The 13,804-nt window shown below is 39.4% G+C and overlaps 1 protein-coding gene across 4 annotated transcripts in view; it reads right to left on the bottom strand.

Annotated features, from left to right (window-relative positions):
• HSF2BP (heat shock transcription factor 2 binding protein) overlaps positions 1 to 13,804 on the bottom strand; it is a 34,947-nt gene that overhangs the window by 20,379 nt on the left and 764 nt on the right. For 2 of the 4 annotated variants that reach the window (XM_072847440.1, XM_072847462.1), the window contains exons 2-4: positions 11,503 to 11,653; positions 6,574 to 6,731; positions 2,291 to 2,440 (exon numbers count right to left, since the gene is read on the bottom strand). In XM_072847440.1, coding sequence (XP_072703541.1) covers positions 2,291 to 2,440; positions 6,574 to 6,731; positions 11,503 to 11,653 — 459 coding nt within the window. The remainder of the gene's footprint in view (positions 1 to 2,290; positions 2,441 to 6,573; positions 6,732 to 11,502; positions 11,654 to 13,804) is intronic. The other 2 variants (XM_072847448.1, XM_072847455.1) reach the window with 2 other exon arrangements.

Below are 13,804 nucleotides of genomic sequence, written 5' to 3' on the forward strand. Positions count from 1 at the left end.
CTCTTATTAGCTTGACAGTATTTTCATGGGACTGAAGAATGTCTCACCCACAGACACCGAGATAAGGACAGTTCTGAGAGCAGCCATTAAGGTGCTTGAGCTCAGATGGTGCAATGAACTCTTTCCTGTCCAAGTAACTCCCGCGTGAAAGCATCAGTTAATGTGCAAAATTGCTGCCATATAATATAAAGCCATTTGTCACCATAGCAGATAACAGAAGTAGCACACCACAGTGTAGGATCCAAAATTTCTCAAGTTGAAGCAAGCCTTGATGTTGTTCTGAAATCAAACCTTCAGTTTGCGCTTCCATGAGAGCCCTGTCACGTGGATATCTGGTTGAAGTTTTTTTGAAAGACATCTAAAACAATCTCATGGGCATTAATTTACGTCTTTTTTGGCACATGCAGGTAGGCATCCTTGAAAACTCTCTCTCATGCTGCTTCTCTGGATGTTTCCTCAAGTTCTCTCTAGAAACGTTACGCATGGGCAGAAACAGTAGGCATGTCTCCCCCACTGCCTTGAAAACTACTTGCGTTACATTTCAAATTTGCTGCTCGAGTTTTGACTTTCCCAACCCGTATGGACACAAATGGTATACTGGTCCCAAACATAATTTCAGTCAATCTGCATTACAGAACTGTATGAAAGACCTACTTCTGTATCTGTGCAAAGACTGAAAAAAGCTTGAGCACTGTTCCCTAAGGCATGAAATGATTTTGAATTGATGCCACCCTCCCTGCATGCTTAAATATGAGCAACAGTTTCAAAGCACTCTTGATGTTCTCATACATTTCTGTAGTTCATAGCACCTTCTCAGGGGAGGGGGGAAGATGCTACAAGCTGCACAACTTGTCCAAAAATAACCCAAGCCAAAAACTTCGTAGGACAAATCTCCATCATCTTTTAATAACCTGACTCATTGCCAATTGTAATCTGTGGTTGATGCAATGCCATATAACCCATTTATGTTTTTCCTAGTAGTCTTGCTGCACACCCAGGCACATTTCTTACCATGTTATGTGCACCATCACAAGAAAATGATGCCCAAAAATGTTGCTATGACCTTCACCAGAAGTATAGCAGTTCAATGGACTGTAATGATTGCTGGGAATGACTATAGTAGAAGTATTTTGCATTTCAAACAAACCTAGAAACAAAAGTATTGCGTCTTCACAGTTGGGCTTTTTACCCTTATACAAGTCATCACATAACAGTTTTGGTTTTACCTAATTCTACTAAATTTTGATACTTAAGACTGCTTTCAACAAGGCTTGTACTAATTTTACTCTCATCTTGTACAAATACAGTCATTTTAATCACCGCTAATGCTTTGTTCGTGGGAAACATACCATTTCAATACTTGAAACTTACCATTTCAATAGTGTTTCACAAGTCAAATAACAATGGCTAGTCACTAAATATTGTTGACTCTTAGTTATAAACTGTTCTGAAAACACAGAATGTAATTTTATACTGGTTACCACTTACTATAATGAACTAATCCTATTCACTCAGCCGTTCATCATGCTGCTGAAAAATCAAGCCAGAAGAAATGGTGGCATCAGTTCACTCAGATTAAATACAATAATTCCTTCTTATGTTGGCTGTGACAAGACTGAAAATCATATTTTTATCAGGCCTGTTCCTCTGATCCCACCCGATTCCATAAGCTGCACTTGGCAGCAAAACTGTGTTAGTTGTAATATTACTATTGTCATTAACTGTTGTTTTGTTTTTTCAAATAAGCTACCTGTCCATGTTTAACATTGAAAATTTAATAAGATTCACTAGCAGCTAGGCTTTCTATATTTCTGAGAGTCATGCACGTATTAAGGCAGCACAAAGATTTAAAGAAGTTGAGAATCAATGGATCTATCTTCCTTCCATGGAAATAGCTCCTCCAAGCTCTCTACAGGCATGGGAACCGCTGCATGTGCCCAAGAATTATTTTCATCTTCTGTTAGCTTGCAAAGATGTTTACATTGTGCTAGCTGTAGCCTTGCTTCCAGTTTAACTCTGTGTGGTGGAAAACAGATAATCCTTGTTTGTTAACATAAGAATTAATTACTGCTTTTATTCCCAGTAATATGTTTGCTTCATAACACTTTATAGTTCCAACATTTCTTAAATGAGAATGGATGGTTCCCAAACATACAAGTCAGAAAACATTTCTGCTGTCCCAATTAGTTTCTGAAATATATCCTTATATTAAAGTGTGTGACAGAGCAAGGTCCTTATTTTAAAGGCCTAACAGCATTACCACCAGTAAGTATTCACCTGCCATACTTACTCCTCCTAGAACGGTTTTAACAGCTTCCTCATTGCTAGATACACCCCACAATAACGTGCACACCGCTGCACCCATTTCTGTGCAATACTCTGCTTGTTGCAGGAGCTGCTGCTTGGCCTCATTCAGCTGCTGGCGGAGGTCTAGTTTCTCCTGAAATAGCATAAGGAAACTTTGGTTGCACTTCATATCAGCCAAAACAAGTTTCTAAGCTAAGGGACAGAACAAGAAACAACATCATGGCCATATATGAAATGGGGGGGGGGGGGGGGCAGCGGGGGTGGCAAACACAGCAGTTGCAGATACATACTACTTCAGTATAGCTCAGGAGAGAAGGCAAGTACCTCGTGGAGGCTGACAGTAACCAGAAGCCTGTCCACAAGGTCAGACCAAGTGACCCACTGAGACTGAGTGGCACCTAGAGAAGTCTGATAGGAGAGCCTACTCCTCCTAAGCAAACAGCTACACGTCTCTTCGAGAGAGAAGGGATTTCAGCATCAGAGGTCAGCCTTTCCAGACACCTTACAAAAGATACTGCAAACATAGGAAGGGAGGGTTGTTTTGTTTTTCAAAACAGACTTCTGCCTTAGTCAACGTGGTAGAGTTGCTGGATATCTAGGATAAATACCGTTGTCTCTTCCAACTTTTTTCTATTGGCATATTCCTGATCAGCAGTGGCAAAGTAAGACAGAGTCCCTGGAAAAACACACCTAAGGTTTGAAGTTTGGAGCGCCTTTCATACCAAGAAAGCCCAGGCATCCACCATTATGCATCCATCACCTGAGCGAGCTGCTCAGTGGTCCTTGCCACAAAGCATAAAGAGAGAACAGAGCAATCCAACACAACCAGGACACAATTTCAATTTGGCAGTACTTTTTTCCAATCACATGGGAAGGTGGTCAGAAGAATATCATGAGATTAGGTATGATTCTAGGTCTCACTGACTTCCTACCAACCGCCACAGGGGTAGCAAAGCTGCTGCACTTCTCAGCTTAGAGCTAGCGTGGACAGTGAGATCAAGGCAGGGATATCGCAGTCTGTGGTCTCTCAGGGTGGGTGGGGGCTCACTGCTAACTCTGAGTGGGGTGGTACGAGACAGTGCTGCAGGAAAAGATACAGGCCAGTCAAGAAAAATGACGCTAACCCAAGGTGGGGGGGGGGGAGAGAGAGAGTGTCACAGATCACACGATGTCAAAAGAACAGAAGGATCCTGCTCTGCCCATTTTGTGGGCATGGGATTTTCAGATTCACCACAGAAAGCACCCTCCTCAGCCCAGCCTCCCCCGTGTGTTTAGTTATCAGCATGAAGTATGGGGAAGCGAGAAGGAATCTCTTCTATGTCAATTCTGAAAGCAAGTAAACAGAACAAAACTTTCAACCATGTATTCCCATCAAGATTTTAAAATAAGTATCTTGTCTTTTTGGGGGTTCACCTCAATGTTTTGTGTTGAGGGTTTGGAAAGAATAGAAAAGTAAACTCATCTGAAAATGTACATAACATGATATCAACCAGTATAAAGCTGCTTGTACTCTATCATCAATTATCTACTTAGCCTCCTATATCAAACATGACAGCCTGATTTGCATTGCTTTATCATGCTGCTAATGGAACACACAGGCTACGATTTGTAAAGTTCAAATTAAATTTATCAAGCAGATTTCTGTGCATATTTACTCTCTGGAGTCTCTTTCACGTTATAGTTTAATATATGCAAAAGACTGACACTTGCTGCTGATTCCCAAGGCATAGAAGTCCCAGGAAAAGTCTCTTATTTCTTAATACTTTTATGATTTTTAAGCAAGTTAGACAAATTTTTATCTTTTACATAACTCACTGCCAGACCTATCAGCTTTTCTGCCACCATGTGCATCAACAAAATGTCCACAGGCATCTTCCTGTCTAACCTCTATATTGTCCCTGTCTTTCTTTTCCACACTGTCCTTGTCTTAGGAAAATGTATCTTTTAATACTTTTTATTTGCATTTTGCATTTGGATGCTAATACTGAAAGTAAGACATAAAATCCTGTAATACCAAAGCTAGGTCCCCCAACAAGGATGCAAAGCCAGCCCAAGAAATGCCAGAATTTTTAACAGATCAAAAGCAACATCAGAACAAAGATACGAAGCAAGGAAAACAAAATAGTACATTCAAGAGCCAGGAAAATAAACGGAGCCTGCAAAAGCAAATAACCTAGCTGGAAGCAACACTCCTGAGAGTTCAGATCCCGAAGCAATCACTGCACTATGCAACACCACCATCTTCAGGAAAGGATCAAGGCATAAGAATACAGCAATGCTTAAGTACCTAACTATGAAAAGAAAGACAAAGACATTAGCCAAGAATAACATGTGCACTTCAAGTTTTGCTCAGGTTCAGAAAGCTCAGCAATTCCCTAATCAGTGATACAGCACTGCACAAAAATTTTGGAATGCAAAATGTTGATTTATGATCCCCTAAGAAAAGGGTACTGCTCAACTAGAAAATGCATTTATTTCATGTTTGTTTCAGTGAATCGTTTCCTTTTCCTTCAGAAGATAAATATGTAGAAAATAGTTCAGAAACTATACACAAGGATGCCTATAGCAGAACAGCAACCAAATGAAAAACACCATGCAAAGTGATTAATCACACATATACATACATCATCTTCTTTCATCCCAAAGAGCTAAAGGATTTCACAATGTACATAAGCACAATCCACTCAGACAAATACACTTTTGTGGCATCTAACAGAAGCCATTGAGACAACCAGTATATACTGCACAACAGCAAAGATATGAAGAGAAGAACTTTGATCAGGAACACCAAGAAAACAACTACTCTTAGTAAACTACTCATGCTTTAAGTAAAACTTTCATCCAAAAGAAACCACAAACCTAAACCACCTGCCATTTATTTTGTAATATTAACAAGAATAAAGGGTGGGACCCATTTCATTAATATCTAAAGCAGCAATATTAAATCTTACAGAGATTTTATCCTGGATGCTTATACAACTAAAGACCCGGGTGCACAGCAAAACTAATTGTGCACCTATTGTTGAACTCCAATAATAGCTATCCCAGAAGATACTTATTTTTTTGCAGTAAGGAATGTCCAGATAGACAACTATTCCATCATACTTTACATTCATATCAAACTTAATTCCAGAATTACTTGTCCATGCAGATGTGCCCTAAAACTGCATGTCTGAACTCTTCATTTATTCCTTTTCAAAAATGAAATAATTTCTGCAGATTCATCTGTCTTTGTGCAATCCCAAGGCTGGCAGATGCTAACTCTAGAACTCCAACAAAGTCAGCTTCTGCTGCCTACTGAAGATAGCTATCAGCTCCAAGGAAATGAACTTTTGCAGCAAATAATCACAACTGATTCTCACACCTCTCAGAAATTAAGCCGCTAGGCTGTGTGATCCTATTTGAACCCCAATGGCTTCGCAGAAGACCCACAGTCTGAGAAGTCACAGTCTTTGCTGTTCCTTCATTGTTAAGGATCTACCCTCTCATAATCACTAAATACAATATTGACAGAGCAAAAGGAGCCCTGTAATTGTTCTTTGACTCACAGCTGTACATGGCAATTGGATCAATAGGTGCATTGAGAAAGACTATTAAAACTAAACAAAGGTACACAGCTTACAGCAAGCCAAAAAAGAGGCCGGTTTCATTTTGTACATTGCGTTGCTTACATTATCTTCTGTTTTCCACTTTGAAAATACGTTATAGTTACATTAAATTCAAAAGAACTGATTCCGCAAAGGACCTTTTGATGCCAGCTACACCACAACCTTCCCCAATACCCAATGTTTTACTTCAACATGCTAATATAAACAAAACGCTAATGGTTATTTGTAACTTCACATACACCAAAACGAACCCTATCAAGAAGCCCGTAATGCAACCCCATACAACCACACCTCACACAGTATGGAAGTTAAGGGAGATCTATGCAGTTATGCAAGAGTTATGTACCTAAGTAGGAGACTGACTGTCAGTTGGTACCTCTATTTGTACACATTGAATACTTTTTAGTACTGCATCATGTTATATTTTGTCTAGTTATAATATTGAACCTTTTGCTCTAGAAGTATCAAGGGAAAAAAACATCAATTATGAACTTATAGGCAAGTAATTTACTCATCACTTGACTATATGAATAGAAATCCCACACTGTTTTTCAGGCTGAGAATGTATTTCGTGACATGAACATGAAAAACTGATCATTACTGCTTTTGTTATTAAAATTCAAGTGTACAGACACCAATATTCTGACAGCAAATCTACCTTCTTCTCTCTCATGCAATCTGCCTGGGCTGTTTCCAGACGAGCTCTGAAGTGTTCACAATCCATTTTCAGCTGCTCTATTTCCTCCTCCTTTTTCTCCATGTCTGTGACAGGATAAATCAGATAAACGAAGTAGTAAGTTGACCAACGGGCTTGCACTAAAGAAAAAAGAATCCACTAAGTGCAACTTTAATAATGAGGTGCTTTAATTATTTGCTTGTGTTAGATCACCTCCTCGTGGCTAAACTGGTATATCGCAATTTGCCATATCTTAACAGTTCTTACAAGAAACTAAACGAACATGATGTTTCTGATTTAAAACAGGGAAAGACTGAAAGAATCCAATCTAGCTGTTAGATACTGTGTGCCGATAAGATACCATTCTGGAACTGAGCTCCAGCTCCTCAAGGATTTTTAAAAATGTACTCAATTTTCTACTTTGTTTGTTTGTTTTCATCATTTTTTTCATGTCTGGTATCTTTGAAATTCACTGAGTATAGTGAAAATCTAAGAAAAAGAATACCAAGATCAGTCAAAAGTGAGTGTTTCAATATACAATGTACAAATTATATGAATAGTAAGAATAAAATGCAACTACTCCAAGCATTTTAAATTAATGTTTATGAAGTATTATAAGACATTATTTAAACATTGTATCAGTGACAAGCAAATTTTACGATTCCCTTAAAAAATTAATCTCTGATGTTATCAGAAATACATTCCAATGTAGATGCTTTATTTTAGTGAATGGAAATCAAGTTTAAAATATTGTATTTCATGATATGATGTCTGTTTTAAAAAATTCACTTTGAAGGATATTTTTAACAATTGTTGTGTATTGTATTTTACTTTAAAAACCACAGTTCTGGATGCTTAGTATTTATACTGAAAAAAGGAAACTAATTTACATAATTCTAAAAAGTAATGTTCAAACAGCATCTACTGTAATGTTGGTTAACTTAAAAAACAAGTTACACCCCACTTCAAGCGCCATACCCTTGATCATGAGAGTATGGTCTATGGCTTAACACACTTCAAATATTTCCCCTTACATGTGGTCAATATTTTGAATGTATCTACCAAAGAGCATATCAAATTCAATCATAAAAAGACAACATCATTAAAAAAACAGTCCTTATTATCCAAAGAGCTTGGATTCTGGCATTTTATTTAGTAATTCTACATTATTTGGAAATAAATTCCTTTCTTTTTTGGTCCTAATTGATAAAATGTTGCTTTGAGTAGGAGGTATAAAAGAAGATAATCTAGCCACAAACTGCTTTTCTAAAGAGGTAGAACATATTTCCACTCAGCCCTTGCATGATTCTAAATCATCAACACTAAGACTTTTTAACAGAAACCAAAGAGGCGAGGCAAGGGTCCACTCCTAGGAAACATGTATGTGGCAGGGCATGCTCTCCAAGCATTCAGTTCTTTTCAACCTGCAATCCAAAGGAAAAGAATGAAGAGGGGAATGGATTAATTGAGTTTTTGAGGAATAACTCTGGTCAGTGGCAGGAAACTTTATTTCCTTCCATCAAGTAAAGAAAATTCAGTCCCATGCACCTATTACTATGTGGGTGTGAGTCTTAAATACTTGACAGAAAGACGTCTTGAGCATGAGTAGGGCATGCTCTGCTTATCAAGAGCAGACCAAGAACCTGTTTATCCTTGGTAGGTAAGTACATCCAATGAAAATCTCTCTCATTGCAAGGAAACAAGCTTTCCTGAATGAGAAGAATCACTTCCAGTCTTTGAGAGGATGGATCCACCCTGAATCCAGCATCAGCGCAGCCAGCAGACACACAAAGATGCCACGTCCTTCACCGGCAGACTTCAAAGATCCTGGAACCAAAACTGAGCCAGGAGAAGGGGAATAATATTAACTACTGAGTGTTAATACAATGCTACCTGTATTTTTTTTTTTAAGTCCTCCAGATAAAAGAAGGATGTGTCAACCTCCTCTAAGGTATCATGATGTTTTATGTCAAGGGAAAAAAAAAAGGGTAATATTGGAAGCTGCTGAAAAGAGACCTACTTCTAGCTGTGCCTCATTCGTGGAAACTTCCCCCTATTACACCCAGTCAGCTCTCCCAGCTGTGCATGCCTTTGCTTCGAAAAGAATTCAAGGTTGCATGCACCAGTCCCGACATTTGATGGCCTCTTGACACACAGCACCAGAATGCGCAGCAGACATTTTGCTGACACCGAAGACTGCAGCTGTGCCCCTCACTCTGTACACCATGGTCCTGAGCAGCACACAGAGAAGCCCAACAGGTTCTCCCACTGGCTGCAAGTCCCAGCCCCTGGTAAGAATTCCTTCCCTCTTGACACAAATATCTTGAGGCTCAGACTGTCTACCTCCACCAAGTGAAGAAGCAGCTTTCACTATCAACTTGGATAAGCAAAAAAATATGAAATGGCATCCTTATACAAACAGGAAATACATAACTTTACCACTGCAGCGGTAAATCAGACTCTGGGAAGAAGTGGCATTTGCTCCCGAGACAGACAGCAGACTCAAAAGCAGAACAAGGCATCAGGCACAACGAAAGAAGAGGCTCACATTTCAGGCATGAGGTGGACTCATTCTCATCCATGCTATAGGTCACATCAGGAGATTTTCTGGACCAGAGATCTAATCTCAAAGCTCTGGGAGGTGGAAAACTGAGTATAATTACGATGAATGCCAACAAGTGATGGAATTCCAATTCTACTGGTCCAAATGCTAGAACAATGTTAAATGCAATTTTTAACATTTCCCCAGTGGACTGAGTTCGACTAAACATATGCATAATAATACAGAAAATTTGTTGGACCTCTTTTTCTAGGATTCCTGGAGCCAAACACTCTTCCTGAGGAGGGCAGTAAGAACAAAACAGACCTTTCTTTCTGAAATGAACAATTACCCTGGCAAAAGCCTTAGTGAAGACCCTGACACCAGCCCAAAAAGTAGGTGTTGGTTGCATTGACTGTTGCCAGTTCAGATCTCAGATGCCACCTATGGGATGCTCCCATAGCAAGTGGGCATCCTATTGACCTAGATATAAAAGTGAAACATGCAAAGATCTCAAGGTTTCTCAAAGCTATTCAAGACTCCATCAGTCCCACAACTGAATGGGCCAGAGTTATTGAAAGTCTCTGACTATAATCTGCACTTTCTGAGGAGCATGAGAACCTGCTAACCACTTCATGTTTACAATACTTAGAAAACTGCAATAGCTGATGAAAGTCTAGAGAGATGTACAAATCACCCATTAGGCTTCTGTAAGAACAATGTGAAAAAAAACCATCTCTAGTAGCTGCCAGGACTCCTGTAAGCTTCATATGCCAACACCAAGAGACTGTATTCAGTAAACAGCACCAGAGAGCTCACCATTCTGAGACTGAAGACTGCTTGTGTCCCTGTGATGTCCAACCTTTTGTGAACTCTATGCTCCAAAGCCTCCTTTCAGTCTGCCTTATTGCATGCTGCAGAGGTAGGAGCAGAGTGGAGTAGCAAAAGTCACCACTTGACTTTTCCAGCTGTAGGGGCAAACAATGGCAAGAGCCTGAATAAATATTCAAACAACCTCATTAACTACAAGAGAAATCTCCACTGCAGGGATATACTCAAGAGAGTTCAAAGGCTGACTCAGCTTCAGGTACTCCTCCAAAGGACCCAGAGAATGCTTGGCCAGCCAACAGAACATTTGAAGGAAAGTCTTAAAATCCCCATGTTGATGCTACAAACCTGCTGCTGGAAGGCCGTGACAGGGCCTGATAAGCCCTGACAAGGAGACAGTGTCTCCTTGATGCCTGGCACAAGGAACATTAAGAAGGATCAGTGAGAGAAATCTCAAGACTGAGCACTGATAAAAGTAGGTAAAACAAGGATCTGACTAGTTGAGGATCTTGAACACTTAATGAAACTGGAAACAGTCCCTGATGCCTTGCAATAGCATAAAGAAAACATTTCCAGGTCCTACATCACTTCTTGTGGCACAGATGATGTCTCGACTGGCAGCAGGAGAGGCAGTACAGTCTTCTCATCTCTGTTAGGATCTGATGGCATGGAAGAATCTTTCCAAAGAGTGAATTATTGAGGCAGCTGAAAGCTCTGCCTCAATATATTACTTGGTATTGGAGAAAGGCCTTGAGGGTCTATCTTACTCTTTCTTAGCTAGCTGTTGCAAATTAATTTTCAATTAATTACTTGATATTCTAGAAGAGATACACTCTCTATAACCTGTCTCAGTGCTTGTCCCATGTCTTTTCAGACAAAACCAATTCCTAGGAGAACAGGTGCACTGTACTGCTGCATGTAAGCTACAGGCTAGGGATGGAGCTGACTCAGATTTGGTCCTGATGGCATGGTGGGGGTGGTGCAATTGTTGAAAAGATAATGCACAGAGAATCGTAACACTGAAAAACTGGACTTAGGGGACAGCAGTAAAAAGACCTTTGTAACAGAAGGTCTTCAACTTTTTTTATTATTATTATGAATATTTATGGCAATAAAAGTATACAAGCTAAAAAACAAGACAGGCTAAATACAACAATATTATCTCTTCCTTTAACTTTAGATGCACAGCTATTTACCTTGTTTTTTTGCTGTGGATGAGAAGTGACATTTTGAAAAACAGAATGCTTTTGCCTTTTCTCAGAGGAATCACTTTTTTCCTGACACAGCTTCCCTTACAGCCTGAACTAAGTATGTTTTTATCCACAGTAAAATATTTTTAAAGATTAATTTGACGTCTAATTATTTCTAATGCAGTTCGTAATTTTCTTCATTACAAACACATTAATTTACTGAAGCAGTCATTGAACATCATAGTTTAACCTGGAATACCTCCACAAACTCTACAACTATTTGTAGGGGCATGACAGTTTTTTGTAAGTAGTTTTGGCAGAGACTATAAGAGCTCGTAACATGGTACTACTCACTTGATTCAATAGCATCCAGTTTCTGGAACGTCCCCAGGATATCCCCATTTACTATTTTGGGTAGGAAATCCCGCAATTGCATAACCTCAGTTGTCAGCCTTTCCAAATCCCTCCTTTTAATTTTAACAAATTCCTCTTTGGTCTCAGCCTTCTGAAATTTAAAAAAAAAAAAAAAAAAGAAAAAGAAAAAACCAAACACACAAACAAACCAACAGTCAACTAAAGACACTGTTACAGCCTTGCAGTGCTTTTCTGCTTGAATCCTTTCTTTCAGACAAAAATATTCCTTTCTTTCATCATTGCAGAAATTCATAACCTTTTAAAAGAAAACTATCCAGTAATAACTAAACCCAGAAGTCTCTAAGATGGACTCTTTGACTCTAATCTAATTTTTGCCACTCTGGCCTAAAGCAAATCCTATTACCTCTCTGCATCTGTTTCTTCACCTAAAATGTGTGCAATGTACCTCAGAATGCTGTAAAAATTAACATTCATATTTTAAAATGTGAGCTGCTATGCATATGCCAAGCTATTGTTTCGAGACTGTTGTAAAGGACAGAATAACTCAGTTTTTAATTAACTCAAATATTTGCAAGATCCTCAGTAACCTTGCTAAATTACAACAGCTCTTTTAGAGGAAATTGTATTTTTTCAAAAGAACTTATCTTTTGTGAGGAGCAAAAAATACTTGCAACTATTTGCAATCCAATCCCACATAAAAGTAATTTAATCCTGAGTTAAGACAAGAAATGTTTACTAGTTTCCTCTTCTGCCAAGCTATTGCTATAAAATAACTTTACTTCCACAGTCCAAGAGAATGTGCATTAATTTTAAAATTATAAATTTAATTTTGTACCAAAAAAATTCCTAAACTCCAATTTCTGATGTATGTACATGTGCACACTGCTGTATCTTAAAAAGGATACCATATACACACAGACATAAAAAAGGTTTAACGTCCTTTGCCTAAAACATTAATCATCAAATATGCTTTCACAAAGCAAAATTATAACATATCCTAGTACTGTTTTGCACTGCATTGAGAATGGTGCAGAAAAAATGAGATCCTTTATGTATCACATCTTATTCCAGACAGAAGAGGGTACTACAGAACACAGGAAACTATCTCCTGCAGGTACAAAACATGCCATCCCCACAGCCTTCTTGAGTCCAGCTGCACAAGACAAATGGAGGTCATTATCACTGGTACAGACAATGCTACCCTGGCATTTCTATCCTTTCCAACCTTTTCCTACAATTCTCTCTTTCTGCTTCCCTACTTTCTCAGGTTAAACATTTCCTTTCAGTTTTGCTTCCTGCTCTATTTCTTTCCCAGCTGTCTTTCAAACCCAGACAGTTGTAGGGACAGAACAGGCCAGTTCCAGCTTTCCCCGTTCAGAGGCATCAGAGCCACAATAAAGGTATGGAAGACAGATTTTACTTTTACCTTGAATTGTATGCTCTAAGCTGCATTTAGAAAATGTTTATAGCAAAGTCAGTATGGCCAAGTGCCACCACATTACATGATTCAAGAAAAATACAACTCATTTAGGTCTCCAGAAATATGGAATAAACACATGGTAACAGGACTCTATAGAAGAATACCATCTGCATGTCAGCAAACAGGAATGACAGAGAGACAATTCAGTATTGCTCAAAATTACAGAGCACAATTTGGTACGGGCATAAAAATAGCTCTATTCACTAGCAGAAACTAAATTCAAATAAAATAGACTACTGAAGTACTGGGATTGAGATACGAAATATACAATCAGGAGAAAATTCTCATTTATAGTTCCCACTGTAAACACAGATCTTTGCAATACTGCAGTTCCAATAGACAAGTTTTATTTCCTCTGCTTAAGCAGCTATTCAACATCTCCTCCCACTAAAATATTATGTTAAAAGCAAATACAGACAGTGGAGAACAGCAGTTTTCTGTCCAGCCCCTTGCAGGAATGGCAGGTGACCGGATGTAGGAAATTTGACTTCAGTCCTCACAGGCCTCTTGCACAACGGTCAGGTTACTTAGTTATGTACCTTAGCTCATGACCTGCATGATCCGAATCCCCCATCCCTGCCTGGCAGGGGGCTGAACAGGGCAGAGATCCCAGCTGGCGATGGAACACCCAGCAGAGAATCACAACTAGCCCTTTCTCCACTCTCCACCAGCCCAGGGTGTCCCTGCCACGCTCCCCTCTTCCAAGGGAGGGGTCCCTCATCCTCGCCCACAGGTGTCTTGCGAGCCAAGGCTGCGGGCAGGAGCCCACCCGAGCAGCCACCGCGGCCCCTGACGGTGAGC

The sequence above is a fragment of the Ciconia boyciana genome, chromosome 1, assembly GCF_034638445.1.
Source record: "Ciconia boyciana chromosome 1, ASM3463844v1, whole genome shotgun sequence".
In the NCBI taxonomy this organism is placed as follows: domain Eukaryota; kingdom Metazoa; phylum Chordata; class Aves; order Ciconiiformes; family Ciconiidae; genus Ciconia; species Ciconia boyciana.